Source organism: Colletotrichum fructicola (genome assembly GCF_000319635.2).
Source record: "Colletotrichum fructicola Nara gc5 chromosome Unknown KSG_Nara_v1_contig03, whole genome shotgun sequence".
NCBI lineage: Eukaryota > Fungi > Ascomycota > Sordariomycetes > Glomerellales > Glomerellaceae > Colletotrichum > Colletotrichum fructicola.
In genome coordinates, this window is record NW_027094053.1 from 6,733,875 (window position 1) to 6,759,424 (window position 25,550).

Here is a 25,550-nt window from a genome sequence, read left to right on the forward strand (position 1 = left end):
TGAAACCAGAAATGAATGTAAGAGACATGAGTTATACAAGCTGTAAACACATTGAAACAATAATGAGTGATATGATTTCGACCGCTAAAGGTTTATGGTGTCGCCGACCGATGCTCTTGCGGCCATACGCTTCCATGCGTAGCCCAGTTTTTGACAACAAGCATGACGGCTTCAGGCTGATCATGAGGTACGATATGCCCTGCCTCATCAACAGTAACGATGGATAGGTTTCCACTGGTCTTCGACATCCCGACATGAATATGATTGCCCAATGGTTCTTGAAAATAAAGGCTGACCCATGGTTGAACTCGGTAATGCGCTTGTACCTCCCACAAAAGGTCATCGAAAATGCGCTTGACCCCCTCGGTATTCCTACAAGCAAGCATTAGCCGCAGGTGAATCCTTTTCCCTCCAAAGGCATTTACAGACGTACACAATGATGTCATTGTTTCCATTGATGACTAGAACCCGAGTGTGCTTCTTATCAAGGATTGCAGCTACTTCGCGACTTGTGGGAACAAAAAGCTCAGCGGCTTTAGACCACTGCTCGTTCAAGTCCATATTCACCATCATGAAGTTAATCTGTTTCTCAACACCAATTTGCTTTTGCACATGTGCTTGGTTCAGGTATTTAGTGATCTCCTCCATACCTGATGTCTGTTAGTGTTTCTGACTTAGGCTGTAAGTGCTCACGTACCGAGGCGACCGCATAATGGAGGCTCAATGCAGTCAACTCGGTCATCGTAGGGGTTGAGACCACCAGGGGTGACCTTATTCATGACAACATCCTCGAAAAGTTTGCACGCTCCGTAAGCTGCTTCGCATGTCTTACCATCGTATGCCATATCACAGAGTCGGCTGAAATGGTCGCACGTAGGATAACCGGCAGCCATCTTAGCACACTCGGTGTCGTTGAAGCCTCTTCGAGATACCGAAAGCTCGACGCCTTGGACCGAAGTTGGCATGCAAAAGTGCTCATATAGACCTAGAACAACCTTTGGAAAGATGACAAGGGCGTTTACTAGAATGATGGAATCCAGTCTTCTTCTCATTCTGCTGACATACGTAGGAACGTATTGTCCACCAAATGACTCACCCGCGAAGTGGATAGACCTGTTGGATAGTTCGGGAAAGACATCATCAAGGAAGATGTCCAGGAATTTATCGAAGTCATTCTCGGCGTCGTTCAAATCGTGGGCCCAAAGATTCGAATCGTTCGTGTAAGAGAACCCTACCCCGATAGGTTGACTAGTAAGCTCGTAGGTCAGTGGGAATAAGGCATAGCGTTTTCAGAGGCCCGCTCACTCAATGAAGAGAACGTTGGCGAAATTTGTCCAACTGAAAGCATTTTTCGTCGTGCTATTGCCAGCCTCGTTTATTTTGCATGGGCCAAGCTCGTAAAAAGCACCAAGAAGAGACGAACCACCAGGGCCGCTGGTAAAGCAACCTTCCCGTCAGAAAGTCCGAGGATGTAGAAAGACAAAAACAAATTTGATCGCAGCGATCGACGCACCCGTTGACCCAAATAAGCAAAGGCGCAGTTTGAGGATTATTACGACTTTCGAAGTACCCTAAGAATTGTCAGAACCATCCAAGATTGACAATCTGAATGAAATCTTGATTAACACACAGAAAAACATTTCTCTGTTACGGTTGACGGGAACAAAGCCTGTCCATTGCCGCGAGCCTGCATCGCAGAGCCTGTCGTCTTGTCTAGTGACTCTTGGCTGGTGCCACAAGGGTGACGGTAATGGGTCCTGGTAGGGAAGGTGCTTCTGTTCTACCTCAAAGGGGACAACCTATCCACCAGGAGAGAACGTAGCAGACGGCTGGAAAAAGCGTGGTAACTGTCATTTTTGGCGAGAAGTTCGAATAGCAGTTGTGAACGAAAAGATTCCAAGCGCATCAGCATAATGTCGAGGTTGGGCATACAAATAAGTTGTGGTTCAAGTTTCCTAATCAGGCAACCAAATGCGACCCCATTCAGGGAATCAAATGCGACAACGTTCGGAGGAGTTAGAAAACATTGATTGGTCAAATTGATCACATACCTTTTTGGGAGGGACCGTGAGTAGACCACAACTTGCAACAGATCTCTGATTTTCAGTGAGCTGTTTTCCGAAACTCATAGTATCATTATGTAGAGCGGACGCGGAAATTCCACGAAGGGAAGATCTGAAGAAACGAAACAGGCACAGGCTACTAATTGAGCTCTTTCATATCAAAGGAAGATTAGAAGCAGTGGCATAGAAGAAGTGAGGGCATCTGATACGCTATGCAGATTCCATCAAAAGTGAGTATTGTTGGCTTAGTAAACTTTAACGTCATATTCGTAGAAATGAAGATATAATCCATACAGAACGGGCGATGAGACGTTACTTATATAACACTTAGAAAAGACAAGATTTATTTCAAGAGAATGCTGTAAAAGGCTGTAGCGATATTACGACCAAAAATGTTACGTTGGGAATTCCGAGTTTTCGTAAAGACGTAATTTCGAAGCGACACAGAGTAACCCTATTACACCCCGCACCTCAAATAACTTGAATATCCACTGTCTTTCATCCAAGATGACAGGTTCTCCACTGAAAGGGAGTTCATACCTGCCGTGGTTCTCGCGAACAAAGTCTCATACGGATGAATGCTGAAGCCAAAATAATCTCCCTCTCGGAGTGGATCCAGGACACCAGGAGGTGTTGATTCACAATAACTTCCAGCATCGCCGATTTTGTGAAAAGAAGCCATCAAGACGTCAACGGTATATCCCGCGCCCGTGATCATCGACGTAGCTCCCATCTCGGCATGAGCGGCACTGTGAAGCGTATCGTAGCAGCCGCTAAGTCCAACAAGCTCGCTAGGTCCCCCGAAGATCGAGTGACTTCTTCCTAAGGAAGCATCAAGCAAAAGGCTGATCCCAGTTTGATCCGTGGCCCAGACCAATGATGGAACATAAAATCGTGGCCAGCATTTCGCAGTGATTCCAACAAGCTGCTAAACGATCAGTCTCTCTTATGGTTATTTGTCCAGACGGTTGAACTGTTTTGCTAACAGAGATTGAATAGCACACATCGTAGGAAGTAATAAGGAGGGAAGATAAGGGAACGCCAAATATTTTACCTTGGCTTTGTGGGTTATCTTTGACAACAGCGTGTCAGACCAGCAGCTACTGCTCCAGTAGGGCATGAATGGACCCCGTACACTAGCATTCAGAAGGATAAAGTAGTCATACTGTTTCCAGATATTGTTGCCTCGAAGAACTTCGCCGTGAGCCCCAAGATCGGAGCAAGTTCCCTCTCGCTTCACGATCTGGACATTTTCTCTTTCTGGTACTTCTCTGAGGGCATCTGTCCTCCCGTTGAAGATGAAAATGAAGTCAGCTGCACGGTGAAGTCCAAACTTCACGAAGTATCGTAAATTCTCGCGGGACTTTTCGCTTTCGGTGTATGAGTAGACTATAATAATCCTTGGAGTTTCTGTTGTTGATTCTGTGGTAGAATTTGCTTGAGAGGTTAACACAGGCTCGGCGGTAGAGGGAGAATAAGTGAGTCGGCCTTGAGAGATAAGAACAACCCATATCGCCAATAATGTGAGAACAGGTAGCCATCGGTGATAGTTGATTGCTGACGGCATCGTGACCGCTGCGGGAAAAGTAACTGAAAATAAAGGACTGTCAAGAGCAGGTTTTGATGAAATGACCAAGAAAGATTACAAGCTACACGAAGGAGTTCACACGTCATTTCACACATCGCTGACTGTTCCCTATTATCCCTGGACAGAAGCATATTTTGCAAGCAAGGGGTGAAAGGGTCAGGTCGTGAAGAATGCAAAGGGTCAGCTCAACTAGCCGAGACCCATCTAAATCCCCTACCAATGATAACCAAGTGGGAATGCTCGCCAAACTCCTGATTGGGTTTTGTTACCAATTCCGGGTACAGACCTCTTCGCAAGGTTCGGATAGTTCTTCAAGGCATCGGCTTTGGGACTCTGTTTCGCGCTCTAACAGTATGGCCAGCCGCAGCAGCTATCCCATCGAGTGCGGCATGGCGTCACTACAAACATGTGCGGAGTATTAGTAGCTAATTGGATATTAATCCGGTCGTTTCTCGCTCATTCCCGCGAATTAAAAAATCATGTTACCAGTCGAGTTGGAGAAAATTGTGGATTGTATGTACTGACGCCATGCCGCACTCGATGGGATACGGACACGAGGTTAACAATGAGACATTCGCGTTTCCGCTGCTGAAGTATCCCTCTCAAGGGGGCTTCACCAAAACATTGAAATTTCCATTCCGCAGTGTCTCATCCAGGTTGACTGGCTGCCGCCGTGGAAAACCTTGACCTTTCATCTTTGATATCTCATGAAACCTGCATGCCTCACATATGACTATGGATGAAGACCATCACGTGGGCGGTTGACAAATTTCTGTATTTCGCATTCTCAAACTGTAATGCCGTGTTTGCAGCTCTTCTCTTCTGTCGAGATAGGAAGAAGACTGGTTGATCTGGTCAAATCTCTCCTCTTATCGTCGTTGTAGTACCCTCGGTAGGTTTGATGAGGCTCGGTCGGCAGGGTCCATGCAGTCGCAGATCACGCATGCCAAGTTTGGCGATCACGGGTGAATCTCTGGTCCAATACCGCGGAACCAACGACCTGGCGAGTGCAGCTCGCTGCACATGTTTGCCGAATATTGGCATCGAACTTTACCCTTTCCCAACGTACTATTCTGCTTCATGGTATCAGATGAGGTGTTTGAAGAAAGATTCACAGTAAAGCCAAATGGGAGAGTGGCAGTGGTTGCAAGAAATATGAGTCGAACCGTCTTGCGCTGGTCTTGGAAGAGCGGAACAAATGATTCACTGTCGCAGCTCGGTTCACTGCGGGGTCTGAGTGCTCTCGTCCAGAGACTCTTTCGTTGATCTAGCGTGTGGTTTACGGCGGTTTCCGCAGGACACCAGAGCGAAGCCATCCCCGAACTACGCCATTGGACTTCCAATTGTCTTACAGTGACGAAACTCATTTTACTGACGAGCTTGGCACTTTGGACTATCTACCAAGACTGGAAGCTGGTCTTGACGTTGACTTATCCGCCACCAGAGATAAGGGTCTAGAAGGGCAGACGGCGGCAGCGGGAGGCGGTAGATAGAGGTTATTGCCGGAGATGTGGGGAAAGGGAGGTAATGCAGGGGACGGCGGGGGGGGCTGGCGATGAGATGCGATGTGATGCGATATGCGCGGGCATTCCTCCAGCGCCACCGGGATGTGGGCGGGACCGGCGCGGGGTCGGAGCGACGGGGCTTGTCGGGCTCAGGGGGAGGAGGGTGGAGCTGTGGTCGAATTAAGGAAGGTAACATCTCGGCGACCGGCTATGCCCGACACTCATAAATATAAGCTTGATTTGGCCAATCCCCATCCAAGCAGACGCGGTGAAGCTCAAGAGCCAAGACTTTAAATCAACGGCCAAGACTTTGAGTGGGAACGATAATACGCGCGAATGAACTCAGCCGTGCTTGGTGCTGGCCAATTAATGGACCTCGATTGGCGCAAAAGGCAAGTCGATAACCAGCCAGTGCTTGGTTTAATCAGAGCGTTGTGCGACATACCAACCAAAGCCTGGAAACCGTCCCTCTCTTGGCTCCTTTCACCGTCTTGGCATTTCCTGAACCATCGCAAAAGCCGCGATTTTTCTTGGCAACTTAAGACATGCCGGCCAACCGGCTTATCACGTCAAGCTTTTGGCGGGTGTCGTCAATAGAAGCGCATGCGACCTGACAAACTGAGCAGGTGCCCCCAACTTGCCCATGAGTCGACTCCTCAGCTATGGAGCACAGGAGCCACCTGCGTTTGCACCCGCAAAAAGAATTGCTGCATCTGATCCAGTTTGCGTACCACAAGACCGTCCGTTGCAGTGTGCTAAACCTTCGGTCTGATCCGTTTTGGGAAGGTTGAAAGTCGAAATGCTTTGAAGTCACGATATGTCTCGCCAGCATGTGAGGTTCAAGATGGGAACGGTCAAATGGTTATATAAACTGCCATGAAGCCAGCCATCAAGGTGTCTATTATCCTCATCCTCATCCCAGTCCTCTCAAGTCAGGTTCTCCCCAATCAGGTGTCCGGTCCCCCCTCCAAGATGCAGTTCAAGACTCTTGTTCTCTCCGCTCTCGCGGTCGCCTCCGGCGCCTTCGCTCAGCGCTCTTGCGGCACCCCGTCTCCCTCTGAGGAGCAGATCGAGGTTGCTGAGCGTTTGATGCTCAAGGAGGAGAACGCCCGCGTCGCTGGCAACTCCACTCGTCTGGCTCCCATCAACGTCAACGTCTACTGGCACGTCATTGCCAGGTCCCAGACTGTTGCCAATGGGTACCTTACCCAGGCTACCCTGGACGAGCAGCTCGACGTCCTGAACACGGCCTTCGCCCCCCACGATGTCCAGTTCTCTCAAGCCGGTGCCGACTGGACTATCAACACCCAGTGGGCTTCTGACTCGGCCGAGCTGACCATGAAGCGCTCGCTCCGCAAGGGCACCTACGCCGACCTGAACGTCTACTTCGTTCCCGGTACCCCCTACCTCGGATACGCCTACTTCCCCCAGACCGTCTCTACCGGCTCCTCCGCTTTCTACTACGATGGTGTCGTCATCCGCTCCGCTGCTGTTCCCGGAGGTAGCTTGGCCCAGTACAACCTTGGCCACACCGCCACCCACGAGATTGGCCACTGGCTTGGACGTAAGTGAACCACGCTAACACATTCAAATCGAAAGATGACCACTTGGCTTACACGCATGGCAGTCTACCACACCTTCGAGGGCTACCAGTGCGGTGGTAACGGAGACTACGTTTCTGACACCCCCTTCGAGTCTGAGGAGGCCTACAACTGCGAGATTGGCCGTGACACCTGCCCTACCCTTGCCGGCACTGACCCCGTCACCAACTACATGGACTACTCTGACGAGTAAGTATACCTCTTTGCGTGTATGTATGTAGAGCATACTAATTCCCCTCACAGCGACTGCTTCACCCACTTCACTGATGGCCAGGAGACTCGCATGCACTCCTACTGGGACACCTACCGCGCTTCTTACCAGTAAGCGCGTGAATATTGGGACAATGCTCGCTTTTGTCAACACTCTGAGCATACTAATCAAATGTCGCAAGTACAAAACTACAGAAACCTAGTTCTTGTACAGTACTAAGACCACGACTAGAGGATGGATACTGGGGACGTAATATGTAATTAGCTAGCGAAGCATAATCTAGTTGCATCGACCAAAGTCTGACTTGGCTCATCTTTGTGTATTTCCATCGGTCGCTAATTGCTGATGCTTGAGACAATGACGACGACAGCCACGTTAGCACCAGCAACTACAAAGAGAGCAAAGGTTCAATTCGAGACATAACTCTAAAAATGGACATGCTCTACGGTTCGAGACGTTAACAAATTAACGTTTTGCCAACTCAGACACATTAATGCTTTACGAAAGCAGGTACTACAACAGCTGATGTGTGGATGGTTGTGGGTGTCGCGTTCGTTTGTGGCATTACCAAGCTACATGAACGAGTCCGGATGCGGTCCGTGTACGTCAATATCTCATCATCCCCTGAGTATTCGAGAGCTGCCAATAAAGTGAAACGTCATCGATCCAATTGTGATCGCCGAGAAAAAGTGTGTAAATTTGCTCCATGAAAGTTTGAGTTGACACCGAAGATCTATGTATAACGCCGCAATATTAGTGGCTATTCTGTGAAGCTGACTTCACTTTAAATAAGTTCAAGATCTGCGCACATCCCTTGCGAAGCCAGATGGATCTTGATGATCTGCGTCTGGACATGCTTTTGATAGTCCTTTCCATCATCAACCAGATGATAACAGGCAGTACGCCACCTGGAGTTGGGACTACCATCAAGCCATCGACGTCAAATACCTTCGGATCTAGATCTCCCATCTTCGTGTTTATGTCAAACCCAAGATCAATGACTAACTCTACTCCTGGTCCAAGCATTTCAGGCTGGATAATGCCGCCTTTGTTGAGCTCTGTCATGACAATAACCCCATCTCTATTAACAAGCTTCGCTTCCTCTGGTGTCTTGAACATCTCAATACGGGGATATCGTTTTTTGAGCTCGGCCTTGAAACCGGGAGTGATAATGTTGGTGCCCCCAAGAAGCACAATAGATAAGTCGAGCATGTCGGCTTTGCGATAAGAAGCGAGCAGACGAACTACGCCATCCACAGCAATGTTGCTAGGCTGTCCTTGAAGACGCTCTTCAACATGTTTCCGTCTACTGATACTGCCCATAACGTCCTTTTCAGAGATCTGAATCGGCAGTGGACGCTGAACCAGAATACCGTGAGTCTGAGAACATTTATTCAGCGTAGAAATCAGATGGAGAACTCCATCTGTAGATGCATTTGGTGCCAGTTCGTACGGAATGAAGTCGATGCCGGCCTAAGACACCTGAATGAGTTTTCGTCATAGTCGGAGATTGGATTTCATCTAGCCATGACATACCTTAGCCGCCACTTCTGCCTTAATGCGGAGATACTCGTCGGCATCTACACCAGTGTTGAAATACACTACCGCGAGAGTTGGCTTGATGCCATGTATACTCTTGCTGTTTCTGATACACCATGACTCCAAAAGCCCAATCACTGGCGCTCCTTTGAGGAATAGAGCTTGGCAGACGTGACTGTATATAACAGAGCCGCACTTGTCACTCACGTAGACCGCTCCAAAATCGCTTGATGTCATGATGAGCATACCGCGAGACCTGGAAAAGGACAAATATTGACTGAGCAAGTAGCTTTCATACAATAAAGTAAAACGCGGCGGGCTGCTGATTTTTGTACCCAAATGTGAATTCGAAAAGACGGTGAAGGCGATTTCTGAAGTTGCCAGTGCTTGTTTAATTAGTGTCTCATATTCTCCATGACAACATGTCAACACATTGTTACAGGCAAGGATCGACACCAACACCTTTTTTGTGGAACGCGACCAACCTGATGAGCTGGGGTCCAAGTAGGTTGACTCGACAACCAGAAACGAAGGTGCTCTAGAAGGTCCCGTTGAATAGAATAAACTTGAAGTCTGTCGCCGGGAGAAGATTCAGGGAAAGGTTGCGAACAACCGAGATGATAAACGCAGGCTTCAAGGATTGTTCACATTCCAGCCGCAAAGCCCCCACCCCATTTTGTCTCCCACTATTGCAGTGATTTGTACAATGGTAGATAAGCAGACATTGAGCATGATAAGATGAATATGACCTCACAATACCAAGCTATCTTAGTCTTCTAACAGCCACGCCGCCTCAAAGGATGCCATCAATATCGTGGGTTTGTCAATTGTCACTCAATTACTTCAACCTCGGCCAGATTTAGATATCATGCTGGACGAAAGCCAATGGTCAAAATACCGGCTCGTTCATCCCAAGGACGACATCATATTTGATGCAGATCTATCTCACCCACTCGTTCGACTTTTCCCAAAGCAAGCTAGCTTTCGACACACTGTACGCATGCTCGCCATATCCCGGACTGTACAGTCCTTTTGATTGTTCCCATGCACCGATTATCTGGCAGTACTCAAGGTATCGCCCGCCTTTCCCTTCCAATGCCGCCGCAGTCGCGGCCCAAACCGAGGTAGAGGCACCTTGAGACGGTGTTTTGTAGATTTTGGATAAGTAATCGTCTTGCTTCAGACCCTTTTACTGCTCATCAGACATATGTCTTGTCAGATCCGTGAGGACGGCGCCGGGTTGCACGCTCCACGCGTGTATCCCTTGTGCGCCATAACGACGCTCGATCTCATTCGCAGTCCAAACGTTCGCTGTCTTGCTCTGAGCATACGCAGCCATGGCATCATAGTGGCCATCAAAATTGATGTTGTCGAAACGAACTTCTCCGAAGCGATGAGCAATTGAAGCCAGGATGACAACTCGAGAAGCAAACTCCTGTGTAACACCTGCAAGCAATGCGGGATGAAGCAGTTCAAAAAGAAGAAAGTGTGCCAGATGGTTGGTACCGAACTGTGTCTCAAAGCCATCCTGCGTTCGGCCTTCCGGAGGGGTCATGACTCCCGCATTACATATGAGGATGTTGAGCGGCACTTTGAGAGACAAAAAGGCCTCAGCACGTTTGCGTACACTGGCAAATGAAGCAAGATCGAGTTCCAAAAGGTGAACACGCGGACCGGAGACAAGGGTGTCACCCAGAGCAGCCTTGGCCCTCGAGATGTCGCGGGCGGTCAGATAAAGCGAAGCGCCAGTGAGAAAGAGAGCCTTTGCTGTGTCGATGCCAATACCAGCGGAGCACCCTGTGACGAACGCTATTCGATTGAACAGTTTGTCAATGAGGCCCTCATCGCGAATGATTTGGTCTGCGTCTGGGCGGTTGTCTCCTGGACCGCTAGGATTGGCGTGAACTGCGACATAGCGATCCGCCATACTCAAGGCATCTAGTGTCCAAAGAAAAAGATAAGGAATGAAAATGTACGGCTAAAAGTTGGCAGGTCCGAGGTCAGATTTCCCTATAAATAACCCTTCAGCATGACCATCCATGGCGAGGCCCGCATCTCCAGTGGGGACGAAAAAGGACCATACCCCAGCACAAAAAAGCCAACAGTATGACCCAACATAAATTACTAGACTTGATATGTTTTACAAAGATTGGTACATGGAAGGTGGAACCATCGACTGACGAATTTGAAATCCCGACCTCTGTTCACGGACTTTGGCGGGTTTTCCCCGGCTAGCTGACTTCAAGTGTCAGTAGCATCAGTAAAGTCCGATTCGCCCGTAACGGAAAGCCCAAATAGGAAGATATTCGGCGAATGACCATTCCACACACGGTGATGCGAACATATAACACACGAGATGGTAAGGCAATATTAAGCTTTTGTTCTGTTGGGTCTCGCCCGAGCCAATGCCGATGGCAGAGCAACGGAATTTGCGTCCCATTAGGGTCTCATCAGTCCGAATAAGAAGCTTATATCGCTGTTGCCTACCCGCAGTTAGCGATAGTATCTCAATCACACCAAAGAGATGTATGGTAAATTATGCAGTAGTCTTCTTGACATAAGTTTATAAATAATCCTCCTGAAGTAATAAGTTTCAGGTGCCTTGCAGCTAGTCTGAAAGTCTCATAACGAACATGATAAAAAGGCTGACCTAGTATTTCACATTCCATTATCACGGAAAATTAGGCTTCGACTCTCTTTAAGCTTTGAGGAAGACACCTATTAATTGAAGAGATCCAATCAATAATGCTTTAGTATATATTTGCTGTTCACTTATCTTACAAGAGAGTAAGTATGTTAAAGATTGAGTTAGTGAGCCTATCAACGTCCTTGGGTGTTTCGAAGCTCTCGTTTGCAGCATAAAGTATGGAAAAGTCGGATAAAAATCTGAGGTGATGATCGTTTGTATATGGACAAGATCGGCACTCAGCTCAAGCTGACTCTCAGAAAGCAGCTATCGAGAAAGTAAAGCCGTCTATTTCAACTGAGTTGATGCTAACGATGAGCTCATATTCCTCCAGGTCGCGGCATCGCAAGGGAAATGACCCTCAAGCTAGAAGAGTTAACCCAGTCGCATGATATGTCGATGCATGCGAGCTCCAGTTGTGAATGGTGTCTAAGAATAAAACCATGCGATGGTGGATATGAAGATACACCAGGATTTCAATATTTTGAGATATTAGTAGACTAAGACCTTTATGGAGGTATCATCTTAGTCTTTAGGAAAACTCTATAAATTAGATATTGCAACTGGACTGAGATATTGGGAAGACTTACTTGCTGGGGATACTCGCAATATTTACGCCTTGACACCTTAAGTCCTAGAAAGTCGAGGAAAGAGATATAGTGATATGAATCTACATATAGCATCAACATGTCATATGGAAGTGGACAGTGGCTAAAATATGGTGGGAGTAGGAACTGCATTGAGTCCATCTTTAGTTGTTATGTGGTAAGTAGCTGACTGACAGAAGACGACTGGATTTGGATCCGCTCAAGCAATGGTCTTTTGAATTCTTCACATTGGAAGGAACCATCAGGAGAGAATTCAGCTTCCATCGTCATTTACGCATGCCTTGACTAGGAACCAAACCAATGTTTGAAAAGTACGCGGGTTCTAATTATGTTATGAACCCTAAGTTTGGTTATTTCAGGCATGATTTCTCTGAAGTTTGCCTATTACACCTAGAAGACACAATTCCAAGCTGGCTGGTGATGCTTAAATCCCTTTTCCGTTATGCTGCTGGCTGGTGATAGACCAGGCTGAGGTCTTTTGTATGTAGTAACTGTCGTAAGGCTTAACCCCAGCAGTGAGAGGGTAGTCGCCCGGTTCGGAGGTAATTTCAACCTCTCTCGTGACCCATATTCGGCTGAGGGCCCGTTGTGTAACTGGCCAGACGATAGGTATGGACGCACAAACCGTAGCCAGGTTGACCTCAACCGTTGCTAGCACAGCAGGGACACAAGCATACCAAGACGGATCCACCCGCGGGTAGGTTCCGGCCTCTGTGTTCTGGATTGACACGAGACGACTGACCCCAATAGCAACAACACTGTTAACGAATAAGGTCAGTAACCTCACAATGATGTCTGAATAGTCTGTTGGGGCGCTTACATATCACCTAGAATGAAAAGTGAGACAACTCCATAGACAGACCTTTTCCGAATGCCGTTTCCCCACGCGAATGGTAGTGGCAACCCACAAACTACCATGTCGAGAACCATGTTAGTCGCTACATGGCTGATGTATGTTCTTTTGTAGACGCCTAAGTCGTCCGACCCGAATCCCCATCGGCCCGTGGCCGGTTTTGTCAGTTCCCACTGTGCCGAAACGGGATTGCATGGAAACCAAGCGATGACGGAGTATGCAGTCCCCCACATCGCTGTGACGATGAGCATTGCCATGCTGATTCGATATGATAGTGAACCATGGTCAAACATTGTGAGATACTGACATAATAGAGCCAGCTTGATGAAGGTTGTTGCCATGCAATACGCAGCGTTGCAAATGTAAAAGGTCTATCGGCAAGTTAGCGCTTCAGATTCTACACCAATAGAGAGACATCCAGGAAGCTTGCCTTGATGAATGCCTCAGTGCCATTTAATCCAAGAGTAGCATAGTGCTTGCCCAATCCGTTTGAGAGGGCTTACATAGACACGGTCAGCATGCGTGCTTTCTTCGTGATCAACAACCAATGCCCCTACCTATACATGTTGATATGGATAACAAGGTGGTGGTTACCTGGAAGGAAGAGAGAACTTAGCATTTTGACCCTTAGAGTCCGTTCGGCTGGGAATTGACAACATACCAAGACCATAATAAGCAATGCATCGTCCCAGCCGGGGCGGCGAACGACGAAAAAAACGGATGTACAGCCGCCCAATGCCACAAACATAGGCGAGGATCTGAGGACGTCGTCAGCCTTGTGGTTCATTTCTGAGCAATGCCTGAAAATCGCGCATTGTATGTTGAATGACCGACAACATATCGAGTAGCGTACCAGAAAAACAACAATAATGGCTAGCGCTGCTGGTCGCTGATTGAGCGCAGGGATTGCTTCATCGAGATCGACCATTGTTAAGTGCACATGTGATGAAGATGAAAGAGGATTGTGGATCGAAGTTCTTGGTACAATGACCGACGAATCCGCTTGGTCTGAGGAGAACGTGTGTCGTCTGCGTGCCGAGCCTTATCCCAGCAGACACGTTGCCTGGGTACAGCTGGATAGGAATGTCCAGGGGACACTGTTTCTTTTATGTGGCCCACAGGAATTGAGATACCGTTCTTTAAATCCCTGTTCATAGCACCAAACTGCCGGGATCTGAAACTCAAATATTTGTTTCGAGAACTTCCCCATGAACGTTAATCTTAAAAGGGTGGGATTGTATTGCCCATTGGAGTTTGTTTCGTTTCAAGACTGGGTTTGTTATGCGGCGTTGGACGCACGGAACAGCTCGCGAACTACGCCAGTGCTCGTAGTTGGCCCCAGTGGTGCGTAAAACTCTCTCAGTACCCATTACCTTTGCTCAGGCAATTGCAAGAAAACAACGTTGCGCAACGCGGCAATGCCATTCCCGCTGAAATGAATTGGATGGGTCTGTTTGAGTACGCTTCCATATATGTTGTTCTGCTTCTGAGGCAATACGTCTGTCTCGCGCACAATCTCCTTCTGGCTGTCTCTAATGTTAACCTTTTGAGCAAAGACCAGCAGTTACAAGAGCATCTCTGAGTAGAAGATGATCTGCTGGCTCATCTCCTCTCGGGCTTTGACCAGAGACAACCTTAATTTGACCCGATTATATAATCAACCCGAGCAGTATTAGTGATCTGGATGTTCTCAGAAGACTGCCCTTGCCTGATTCGAACAATTAGGCATCCTTTATCACTCCTTCTAGCGGAATCTGCGTCTCTTGATCCCTTTGAAAAAAGATTGTTGAGTTGAAATGTTGTGGGTTATTATGCGTAGTTCTTAAGTATTGGGTGGAATGCAATATGTTGATGGAGGAGGAATTCACTTAAAGCGGCTTATAACCCTTTGATGAGCGTCGTCATAGCCTTCACATGATGTACGAAAGTATGCAAGTGAAGGCTTCATGCGAGGTCTATTTGCCTGTTTCATGTGACTATGCTGAGGGATATTTACGAAGCGATTCGCACTAAAAACCTGATAATGGTGTGATTATTTAGTAGGCGTAAAAGTGTAGATTTCTTGGGTTAGATGTGCAAAATGAAATGGGGAAGCTTTTATGTCTCGGCTTCGATGCAGCTCTGGTGGATGCTCAAGGTTAGTAGCAGCCATGCTCCCCTAATTAGATATTAGAGGTGACCTCCAACCCCTTTTTCATTAAGCATACCAGTCTTTTCTGTAATAACAATCATGGTTTGGTTTTAATTCTCTCCATCTGTGTCTTTATTATCTTTCACAATAGGTAAGTGAGGTTTCTCGTACTAACTACTATGTGGTAAGGTATGCTAGTAAGACACATTTGGGAAGCCACCAAGACATCTAGCGGCGATATCAACAATCCAATATTATTGAAGAAAAGTCCGGATTTATTCACATTATGGAGCCTGAGATAAGCCACTATTGCGAAAAGCAGTACAGCGCCCTGCTCAGCAGCGGATTTCTCTTATGAAATCGTCACTGCAGAAAAGATGCGAAGAAGCTGAAGAGTGGAACGAAAGACAAAAAGGCGAATCTAAGAGATAGGTACTCACAAAGGCAACTCCTTCAATTATCAGAACATGAACCATATTAATAATAGTCCGGCTTTCAAATAGACTGAAAGAATAATTGTTTTATATATAACACATTTATGCCACATAGTGAAGACGTCTGTGGAGTTCAATGTTCCATTGCTGAGTATTATGTTCTTTAGATGAAAGAGAAACTTCTTCAAGGAAGCGCACCCCCCCTACAAGAACATGCTAGAGAGAGTTAGTATTTGAAGAGGCGCTGTGTCCTTCGTTTAGTTACCAGCATGCTGGACATACCGGCTTGGTATTTTGAGGAAGAACCATTGAAGCGCAGCTCCGTCAGCACTAGAGACGTTGCAACGCCATATTCAGCAGGTCCTTATGTCAATTTATGTGAAGATTGCTGAAAGGAACTTCAGCATTTCCTCATATTTCAGCATTTCTTCATATGCCAAGATGGTTAGAAGGAACTTCAGTAGTTCCTCATTGCCAAGATGGCTAGAAGGAACTTCAGCAGTTCTTCAGGTGCCAAGATGGTTAGAAGGAACTTCTGAAGCTCCCCATATGCCAAGATGGCCAGAAGGTTCGATGCCTATTTGGGAAGGTTGCACTTGAACCGGAGGAAACAGGCCACAGCGGCCGGGCTCTGGGCCTGACGGTACGCGGTACTCAATCAGGCATATTGAAAGCTGGGCTAGGCTGGGCAGGCCGCGGGAACGCGGGTGCGGTTTGCTGCCTGCGGCCCTGTGCGATCCAATGTCACAGTGCCGGGGAGGTACTCTTCTCGTTGCGTGATCTCGCTACGGCTGGTTCAGGTGGGCCTGTACGAACCACCCCTTTCATAAACCATGCGAACTATCTGCAAGGAGGAACCTATGCTTAACAGGGACCAATGAGCGCTTGGATAGTGCTTAGGGTTTAGCGACAGGCGATTACCGTCCAGACTGCAGAGGATGGATTGTAAAGGCACGTGGTGGCCAGGTCTATCTCAGAGTATGACACTGACAGGAGAAAACCCAAGAAATCCATTGTTGATAGTCAGTTCCCTGTCTTGTAAGTGGCAGCCTAGCCTGGGCATCGCCGATCTCCTCCTAGAAGCAATAGTTCTCACGCACACTTGGGATACCGAAGGTAAGGTTCTCAGTTTCGATCCCGATAACTAACATGTCGTAGGCGACCGTAGTCCCAGGCATTAAGGCCTCAATTTCCGAAGCATCCAGGATCTTACCAAAGTCCTGCTGTGATTCGGTCGTCAGGTGTCATGGCAGGAGAAGGCCTGTCGCATGAACATGGAAGGTCGTTCGAAAGTCGGCCGACGATATAGCTCCTCGCATGTCACTCATCATTGACACGATTCCGCGTAATGTGCAGAGTGTGCTATCTAAATTCATACAAATGGAGCGCAGATCCCATCCCACCGCCTTTTGAATGAATGGCCATCCATCTGTTTCACACAAAACCGTGACTCTGTCTCTCTTTTAGTTCTCGAGGCGCAAGATGAGGTTCCTCAATTCTCTTGTCAGCCTCTCCTGGCTCGGCTCGCAGGCGCTCTTCGCGGACACTGTGACAGCCCACCCCACTTCCACGGATGTTACTTTCATTAATGATCCTATTGTCAACGAAACAACGGCATGGGCCCAGCTGGATGATGATGCTGGATACCACGGTCCGAAGAGGCGCGATGACAAGACGCCTCTGAGGATCATGGCCCTGGGCGCCTCCATTGTCTTTGGTGTCGGCTCGCCCGACCAGAACAGGTTCGTCTCATGAAGCTGAGTGAAGCTGAGTGTGCCCAAAAGTATCTATCTGCTAATCAGAAGCTTCCATCCAGCTACCGCAAGGTTCTGCGCCAGCAGTTGCGCCATGACGGCCACCCGGTCGACATGGTCGGCACCAAGAACAGCGGGAATATGAAAGATAACGTAAACATCTTAGTACGCAGGCCCGTTTAACGACAGAATGACTGACCGAATATAGGACGTCGAAGCTGTATCTGGGTTCATCGTTTCTGAAATCCACGACCTCTCCAAGGCTTCCTATAAGTTCAAGCCTAACATGGTCATCATCAACGCTGGCACCAACGACATTGTTCGCAGTATTGACAATGCGAACCAGCACATCCGCTTCCGCAACATGATCCAGGGCCTCTGGGACAACATCTCCCCCGGGACTGTTGTCATCGCCACAACTATCCTGCCGATCGGTGGTGAAGCTGATGCTAGACGTCAAGCCGTCAATGAGAAATATCGTGAGGTCGTGCGGGATCTGTACGCCCAGGGGCGACCCATCTTCCTCGCAGAGATGGATGGTCACATCGCTCTGTCGGATCTTGATGACGGTGTCCACCCTAACGCGCAGGGGTTCAAGAAGATGGCCGGGCCTATCTACGCCGCCATCGGCCGTGCGAGGTTTCAGGGCCGACTGATGGAACCTCTAGACGCCGGGGATGCTCTCGATCAAGGAGGTGTCGGCTGCCACAAGGTGCCAGGCAACGGCATCAACGCTGGTGCTCTCACACAGGTCGGCAGCGGCTACGATGATGGTGAGTACATCCACGACGCTCAGGACATGGGCGCCGTTACCACCATCACTAGCGACTGGGATCGCGACCAGTGGTTCTTTGCCCGCATCTTCCGCTCGGACCGTGATGATCTGCTCGGTTGGATCAAGAACGGAGACAAGGTCCTATACTCTGTGCGCAGAAATGACGGCGACGGCAAATTCACCCTGATTGGCGACCTCGACGTACATGACAACTGCATTCAGAGAGGGGTCCAGTGGGCTGACCTCAACGGCGACGGGCTCGATGACTTTGTCTGCATCGGCTCCGACGGTGCTGTGTTTGCCAGCATCAACAACGGCAACGGTGGTGGCGGCACACTGCCCACGTTTACACACATTGGTACCTGGAAGGCCAGGGACCCTGCCTACGCCCAGGCCGACATCCGCATTGCCGACATTGACGGTGACGGACGGGCCGACTTCATCGGTCTCAGAGGTAACGGCGACGCTTGGGTCTGGCGCAACGGTGGCATCGGCAACAAGCCATCCTACTTCCAGGCCATGGGTAGGCGTTTCGAAGGTAAAGGCATGGGCAACCTCGCCGGCACACGCTTCGAAGATCTCAACGGTGACGGTCGCGCCGACTGGCTCTGGGTTGCCGACAACGGACAGACGACGACTTATACCAACTCGCGAAGCTGCCACTGGGGCAAGGAAGGTGATGGTCTCTACTCCGCCTGGCGAATCGGCACCAATAAGGCTTCGGGCAAATCTCCAACGCACACGGGCGGCATGGCCAACGGTATCCGGAACAGGATTCACTTTGCCCGTGTCTACGGCAGCCCGCAGGACTTTGGTCTCCTATCACGCAAGGACTACGTCTGGATGGAGCACAAGGAGCTCTCCAACGGGAAGCACGAGTTCAAAGTCAGGGTGTGGAAGAGCAAAGGTTACGGTGCGACCAAGCCTAAGGCTGACGGTAACTTTTACTGCGATATGACAGGCAACGGGCGCGATGACTACGTTTGGGTTCTCTCTAAGGGCGAGATGGACCTGTTTGAGAATGCTGGCAAGGACTTCATCGCCAACGGCGAGAGTTACTGGAAGCAGCCGGGACAAAAGGCCTTCTTCAAGCCGCCCAGGGATCTCGACCGTCGCGATATCCATCTGACCGACTTTGATGGCGATGGCAGGTGTGATATCATTCACGTCGACCACAACAACGGGAACCGCGTGGAAATGTGGAAGAACAACTACACACCCGGAGGGGGTTTCAACTGGCAGTACATCGCCAACCCGGCCCCTGCGCTTAACTGCCCTGAGAAGCGCGGCGTCGGCTTCCGGGACTGGCCGATACGTTTCGCCGATGTTACGGGAAGTGGAAGAGCTGACTACGTCTGTGTTGAGAAGGATGGCCGCATGTGGGGATGGACGCAGGACGGTAACGGCGGCTGGACGCATGTCGACCAGTTCTTCAGCGCCAAGGGCCACGACCGCGCCAACCTGCAGTTTGCGGACGTTGACGGTGACGGTAAATCCGACATCATATGGATCGAGAAGTTTACCGGTGACTCTTTTGTGTACTACAACCTCGGCCGGAGGGATATCGGAGGGTCTCGGTACCACTGGGCGACAATCCCAGCCGGACGACCGGAGAGGGCGTATGTTGGAAGCTTCGCCGGTTCGTGCCAGTACTTCCCGGACTTTGACGGCGACGGCCGCGCGGACCTGCATAGTATTCAGGCGACATTACCCAATACGGCCGTCACGGCGTACAACAGATGCGGTGGAAACCGCAACGGTGACGACTGGGACCCTTCGTACGAGCCTGAAATCGTTATGCCACCCCCGGGACAACCTATCGAGGGTACCCCCGGCGGTGGCGGCGCTCAGCCGATCGAAGACGGATGGAGAGAGATTCCATGCACGCACCAAGGCGTCACAGATGCCAGAAAGGACGCCGAGTGGCGCTGGGATCAGGTCCTGACGCCCGCCGCCTGGGCCGCCGCCCTCCGGAACTACAGGTCGGATAGTGAGTCGAACCCCGACTTCGTGTTCACCCGCTCTATCAGCAATTTCTTCAACGGTCCCGAGTCCATGGACTGCCACAAGCTGACGGGAGCCAACGGCTGCACGGGGGGCTCCTCCTTGCAGTGTAACGACACCAACGCCCCCGCGGGCTACTTCATCCTTAACTCGTTCCGCAACATCAACGCCATCCTGTGGAACACGTACGAGGCATTAGGGGACTCGTACACTGACGCCGGGGCCTCGATCAAGGAGTTTGGCAAGACATTCTCCCCCGTCAAGGACAGCGATCTGAGCGTGGCCATTCTCATCGACATCCTCACCCTCGGCTACGGCGCCGTCATGGCTCCAACGTGGAACAAAGCGATCAGCAAAGTGCCCTGGGCGAAGAACAACGGCGACGACTTCAGCACGCTCAAGGATTTCACCAACGATATGGTCTTGGGTGGGTTTACCCTGACCAAGGACCTCATCGGCAACGTCGTGACTAGCCCGGACTCGGCCCTCACAGTGAACTTGAAGTTGGTCATCAACGCGTGGGAGACGGCCATTGACAAGTTCGCGATTGATATCTTCAGCGGTAAGGGCGACAGGCTGTCCAAGATGATTGCCAACGGCAAGATGATCTCCTCGGTGACCGTCATTCCTTCGACTAAGGAGCTGCGGGCAGACATTGACAAGGCTTTGTATGCCACGCTGATCCCCCTGGGCTGGAAGATCTCCAACCGGGATCTGAACCCATTGTATGCATCCCTCAAACTCTCGGGAAGATCGGAAGAAGAAACAGATTTGGGGCAAAGTGCTGACGACATCTAGCATCGTCGATTCGAAACGCAGCTGCGATGCCGCAGACAACGACGAGTGGATCAAGCTGCGTATCACTAACGGCGCCATCAAGTCCGAAAAGGTCTGCATCGACGACCGCGCTTACTTCCTTCTCGCCGCCGAAAACCCAAAGCAAGAGTGCGACGATGATAAGTACGGCATCGGCTGCTCTAAGTTCGACGGCCTCCCCGGCACGAGCGCCCTGGGACCCCTGTGGGGCGACGTTACGAGGGAGGACATGGTCAGGGGGTACGCAATTCTTCTCTCTTTCAACTGCCCGGTGATCCTCCAGAGCATGTGAAGCTAACAGAAAGGCAGCTCCATCAACACCTTCAAGGCCCACGGCAATAAGAACCAGGAGAATCCTCGGGTGCCCGGAATCCTGGATGCTGAACAGATTGACGCCATGGCGGAAGTCAACATCCAGGCGCCGTACGTCTTCAACTTCCCCATCTGCGACGTCAACACATCGTTCAGAGGATACTATGAGGGTGGTCTCGCTGGCCACGTCAAGAAGAGCTACTTCCCATGCAACCTCAACTACGATCTTTAATACCTAAAGCTGTAGGTATCTTTAATAAACAGTTCATTTGTTTCTCAAAGTGCTCTGTATTAAGTCTAGGCACGGCAAATGCCCAAGGCGCAGCAGTACTACTCCTTGCCTCGAATGTGATCTTTGAATGAGATCTCACCCAATAATGAACTCGAGGCTGGCTTCCAGATGCCTCTCGCAGCCTGTGTACGCTATCGGCTGACGCACTAATACGTGCCCTTCCCCGCGATTAAGCACGGTCCTCATGAGTCAGATTTTAGGCTGCAGTCCCCATATGCAACACAGGGCAGTTGGATTGCATCAAAAATGACGTAACCACTGTTCGGGCTCGGTTTAAGGCATTTTCAATTCTTTCCAACCCTCTGCTCTCATTTTTCCTCCTCTCCCCCATGAGTAAAAGTTGACACCTTCTTGACCCTGCATCTGTAAAGCAACTGCAAAGAGATCCCGCATGGCTACCGAGCACAATGGCTCTTGATAAGGACTTTGAGAATGATCCTGAGGGTGAGGTTTCCCATCCTCTTGAAAAATTGTCAACTCTCAAATGCTGACTTACGTGATACAGAGTACACGGAGTCTGGACACAAAAAGAGGGCTGCCTTTGATGATATGAACCTTAAGCCTACTCTTATTCGTGGGGGTAAGTCCCAGTGATACATTGGAAGAATTATGCTACATCTAGTTGCTAAGCAAGACAACTCTCTAGTGTACGCCTACGGTTTTGAACGCCCTTCGTCTATCCAGCAATGTGCCATCATGCCCATCCTCGATGGCCAAGATGTAATTGCCCAAGCCTCCTACGGTGCTGGCAAGACGGCTACTTTAGTTATCTCCATCCTTCAGAAGGTCAAACCTGATCTGAAAGCCTGTCAGACTCTGATCTTGGCTCCCAGCCGCGAGTTAGTTATGCAAACCCAGGAGTTCATAGTTGCTATTGGCGACTTCATGAATATCCGGTGTGGTGCCTGTGTCGGTGGAGTCAGCGTGCTCGACAACGAGAAGGTTCTCCGGGATGCCCCCCCGGTGGTGGTTGGAACACCTGGCCGGCTTAAGGACATGATACAGCGTGATATCCTCAAGACTGCGAATATAGAGACGCTTGTCCTTGACGAAGCTGATGAAATTATTGCTGTAAGCGTTTGGGCAAGCGTTGGATTCTCTTACGATTGTTACTAACCAAGGTATCCCAGCGTGGTTTCGCGGATCAGATCTACGATATCTTCCACCTTCTTTCAAAGCCGGTCCAGGTTTTAGTTACCTCTACTACAATGCCACAGGACCTCCTCGAAGCTACTGGCATCTTAATGCGTAAACCTCGTCATATCTACATCACGAAGAAGGACTTCCGCCTCGAAGGCATCAAGCAGTTCTATGTTAATGTTGAGAAGGATGAGTATAAGCTTGAAGCCTTCCTCCACCTATGCGCAAGTATCACGACTTTTCAGACAATCACCTTCTGCAACACCCGCAAAAAGACCGAATGGCTCAAGGAGAAGATCAATGTCCCCAACCTTCCCTTCTACGCCATGCACGGGGATATGCCCGCGTTTGAACGTGCTGAAATCATGAAGCAATTTCGTTCTGGTTCGGCGAAGTTATTGATTGCTACTGAGTTCCTCGCCCGTGGTATAGATGTTCAGCAGATTCCTTTGGTAATCAACTATGATCTGCATGCTAACTATGAGGGTTATGTACATCGTGTCGGTCGTAGCGGACGCTTCGGCCGAAATGGTGCCGTTGTCAATTTGGTTACCTCGGATGATACCTGTCTAATCAGTAAGATCGAGGATTTTTACAATACCGAGATAGAAGAGACGACTCTTGACAATCTCATGCTCTATTTAATGGAGCAAGAATGGGCTAAGAGTAAAGAGATCTCTCCCCGCCCGGCGAGAACGGCGGGCCCTTCGTAACCGCGTGTAGAGGTTTTGCCCGTTCTAAAGGATACGTACACAATACACATCCAAGTCAATTTGTCAAGTGGCCCAGGGCCGAGTTCCGTCTTGCACTATGTCTGAGCAAATTCGGGGCAAGAGTCCCCTCTAACGCTCTCTTGGGCGAAGTGGCCAAGAGGTGCACTATGTCCGAGTAGGTAGGTGTCACAAGATCCGCAGTCAGGCGCTGCTGCATTTATCTGACAAAGCCGCTGTCAGCATCGGGACTTCAATCTTTGCAGCATTCCCAGCTCACGAGGCTCTAGCGTCATTTAGCCATGACCAACTCCTCCGATACCATCTCATTACATTTGGTCCAAACTTTGCCTTCAATCGATTCAACTTCGTCTATCAAGCGGATCAAAGCGTTCACTGCTTTGTGCTGCCTCCCGAGGTCTGTGAACGTCCGCCGTCGGCAGCACAGTGTGATGCTCTCAACCCTAGGCTCCAAATCGGAGCGGGGTTCTTATAATTCAGTCAGAATTTGCATCATTAGTCGCCCAAACGGAAAACTACGCCTCCAACCTATTCTCATGGCATCCTACCCGTGGGGTCGATCCGCGTTTTAGATCTGCGACCATCGCTAAAGTCGTCCAAAGTTCCGGAGTGCGAGATTCGCGTAATCTCCCTGCGCGATGACGAAAAAGTATCGTCTTACGAGGCTCTGTCGTACTGCTGGGGCTCGCCACAAGGCACCATTCCCATCTACTGTGTTTCATCGCCCAAAGACAAGGATAAGAAACAACTTCTGGTCACGCCTAGTTGTTTTGACGCCTTAGTTCACCTGCGCAACCGACTCAGCAAGCGCACTATATGGATCGACGCCATATGTATCGACCAGACCAGCGCTCAGGACAAGGCCCAACAGGTTCCCATGATGGCCGAGGTATACGCAAAAGCCGAACAGGTTGTCGTGTGGCTGGGCAGGAATCAAGAGACCACGCGGCTTGTGTTGGAGTCGAGTCACACGACTCAGCTCGCCTATGGTGACGAGCGGTACGGTGATCGGGACTCGAAATGGGGCCAACCCGTCAGTGGCTATGGAAATGGTGAGAGCACAGCCAGCCGTGGTCGATTATGTTCCTGCAGATTATTGATAACAAATAACGCTAGATACAGAATACCTTGCGGCAATACGTGGCATGTTCGAAGTTACACCATGGTTTACACGCGTGTGGACGCTGCAAGAGGTGGCTTTCGCGCGCAAGTGCACCGTTATGTGCGGCCGATTGACCAAAAATTGGGCTGGCCTGGACCAAAGGCTCATGTCGGATATTAACAAACTGCCTGGAGATCTCATGTATCACCTGAACTTGCTCGAGTCCAAGACACTAGCCTCCCGCTTGGTAAAAGGTGGCTTCGACTCCAGTCTCGTGGATTCGGCCGTCAACTTTTTCGGCAACGGATACTTCATGCCTCTCACGACCCGAAAGAAAACGAGCGTCGACCGCGCTGAATTAACTCAGCTCTTGTACAGCATCCGGAATTTCCAGTGCACCAATTTCCACGACAAGGTTTTTGCTATCTATGGTATACTGGGTGCCGTGCTGGACATAGATGTCGCCGCTGAGTTGCCAGCTGTGGATTACAGCAGACCAGTGGCCGAGATCTTTGCGTTGGTATCTACAGCATGCACGCGCTCTCTAAAAAGCCTTGACCTGATCATTCTCACGCTGCCGCCATCGACTAACGGTGGCTGTAGTGCCTTCCCGTCGTGGGTGCCCGACTGGCTTTCCGAAGCCAAATGGAGCAGCCCTAAACTCCGCTACAGAAATGGACCGTCTTTCGATATTGAGGATGACTCTGATGACTATCCATCATCGGCCCCTTGGCCTGGTGATGACGACGGTCCTGATATCGAGAATAGCGACTGGGGTATCGACTGGACGGGCGTGTATCTGCATTGTCCTCTGCTATCATTGCGGTTTTTTCGAAGCCGAAGTCGCGCTAGCAGGAATTCAGAGCCAAAAAGCGAGATTCTTCAACCATCATCACCAGTTAGCAACCTGGAATTGGCTGTCCAGGGGATACGCATAGGCCATATCAAGGTCGCATACCAATCGCCCCCGCCTAACGACGTCTTCGACCACTTTGATATTCCGCAGCTCAGTGGCTTCATCAACGCATGCCGCGACTGGTGTCAACTGCTTTTCAAGCTACACGAGTCAGCCGAATCAACTGAGATTGTCGAAGCAGCATACCAGGTACATCATCACTTTGTAATCGACAGCGGACGACGATTTAAATACACCTTCCCTATGTCCGACTTCTTGTTCTGGCTCGCCTTGATGGCTCTGTGTACTCCTGGGACGAAATTCTCGCTCTCGCCGGAGATGCTGGCCCATCTCTTCCGCGACGGGGAGTATGACCTAGTTATGAACGAGAAACGATCCACAAAAGAGCTCAGTCAGACCTACTCAACAACCTGTTCTCGATTATAGGAGATCGTGAAAGGGTGCCGCGAGGGCCAGGAAGCAAACCTAGACGAAACGTCTGCTACGAAA

General features: G+C 49.8%; 8 protein-coding genes across 8 annotated transcripts; 3 read left to right on the forward strand and 5 right to left on the reverse strand.

The window, feature by feature from the left end:
* Nucleotides 1-92: 92 nt before the first annotated feature.
* Nucleotides 93-3,630, reverse strand: CGGC5_v006735 (Carboxypeptidase Y-like protein; the record flags this gene model as incomplete). The annotated part of the gene is made up of 9 exons (XM_066151733.1): nt 93-372; nt 434-650; nt 698-1,021; nt 1,097-1,248; nt 1,306-1,434; nt 1,514-1,571; nt 1,631-1,687; nt 2,604-2,988; nt 3,118-3,630. 9 exons carry the CDS (start codon nt 3,628-3,630, stop codon nt 93-95), a joined length of 2,115 nt encoding a protein of 704 aa, XP_066009224.1.
* A 2,402-nt stretch (nt 3,631-6,032) lies between these two features.
* CGGC5_v006736 (Extracellular metalloprotease) lies at nt 6,033-7,082 on the forward strand (the record flags this gene model as incomplete). The annotated part of the gene is made up of 3 exons (XM_032028002.1): nt 6,033-6,720; nt 6,784-6,946; nt 7,001-7,082. The coding sequence occupies 3 exons, from the start codon at nt 6,033-6,035 to the stop codon at nt 7,080-7,082; spliced, it is 933 nt and encodes a 310-aa protein (XP_031875679.1).
* Nucleotides 7,083-7,908: 826 nt separating this feature from the next.
* On the reverse strand, nt 7,909-8,744 carry folD (Bifunctional protein FolD; the record flags this gene model as incomplete). The annotated part of the gene is made up of 3 exons (XM_032028004.1): nt 7,909-7,924; nt 7,975-8,441; nt 8,505-8,744. 3 exons carry the CDS (start codon nt 8,742-8,744, stop codon nt 7,909-7,911), a joined length of 723 nt encoding a protein of 240 aa, XP_031875672.1.
* Nucleotides 8,745-9,696: 952 nt separating this feature from the next.
* Nucleotides 9,697-10,434, reverse strand: CGGC5_v006738 (Short-chain dehydrogenase TIC 32; the record flags this gene model as incomplete). The annotated part of the gene is made up of 1 exon (XM_032028005.1): nt 9,697-10,434. One exon carries the CDS (start codon nt 10,432-10,434, stop codon nt 9,697-9,699), a length of 738 nt encoding a protein of 245 aa, XP_031875685.1.
* Nucleotides 10,435-12,225: 1,791 nt separating this feature from the next.
* Nucleotides 12,226-12,731, reverse strand: CGGC5_v006739 (uncharacterized protein; the record flags this gene model as incomplete). The annotated part of the gene is made up of 2 exons (XM_032028006.2): nt 12,226-12,559; nt 12,622-12,731. 2 exons carry the CDS (start codon nt 12,729-12,731, stop codon nt 12,226-12,228), a joined length of 444 nt encoding a protein of 147 aa, XP_031875680.2.
* Nucleotides 12,732-13,097: 366 nt separating this feature from the next.
* Nucleotides 13,098-13,582, reverse strand: CGGC5_v006740 (uncharacterized protein; the record flags this gene model as incomplete). Its single annotated transcript, XM_066151734.1, has 4 exons — nt 13,098-13,152; nt 13,212-13,248; nt 13,316-13,412; nt 13,508-13,582. 4 exons carry the CDS (start codon nt 13,580-13,582, stop codon nt 13,098-13,100), a joined length of 264 nt encoding a protein of 87 aa, XP_066009170.1.
* A 3,119-nt stretch (nt 13,583-16,701) lies between these two features.
* On the forward strand, nt 16,702-21,112 carry cesA-2 (Multidomain esterase; the record flags this gene model as incomplete). The annotated part of the gene is made up of 5 exons (XM_066151735.1): nt 16,702-16,961; nt 17,036-17,138; nt 17,182-20,477; nt 20,551-20,808; nt 20,878-21,112. 5 exons carry the CDS (start codon nt 16,702-16,704, stop codon nt 21,110-21,112), a joined length of 4,152 nt encoding a protein of 1,383 aa, XP_066009154.1.
* A 467-nt stretch (nt 21,113-21,579) lies between these two features.
* tif-1 (ATP-dependent RNA helicase eIF4A) lies at nt 21,580-25,487 on the forward strand (the record flags this gene model as incomplete). Its single annotated transcript, XM_032028008.1, has 6 exons — nt 21,580-21,616; nt 21,678-21,752; nt 21,819-22,243; nt 22,303-22,888; nt 23,646-24,095; nt 24,160-25,487. The coding sequence occupies 6 exons, from the start codon at nt 21,580-21,582 to the stop codon at nt 25,485-25,487; spliced, it is 2,901 nt and encodes a 966-aa protein (XP_031875682.1).
* Between the last annotated feature and the right edge of the window lie 63 nt (nt 25,488-25,550).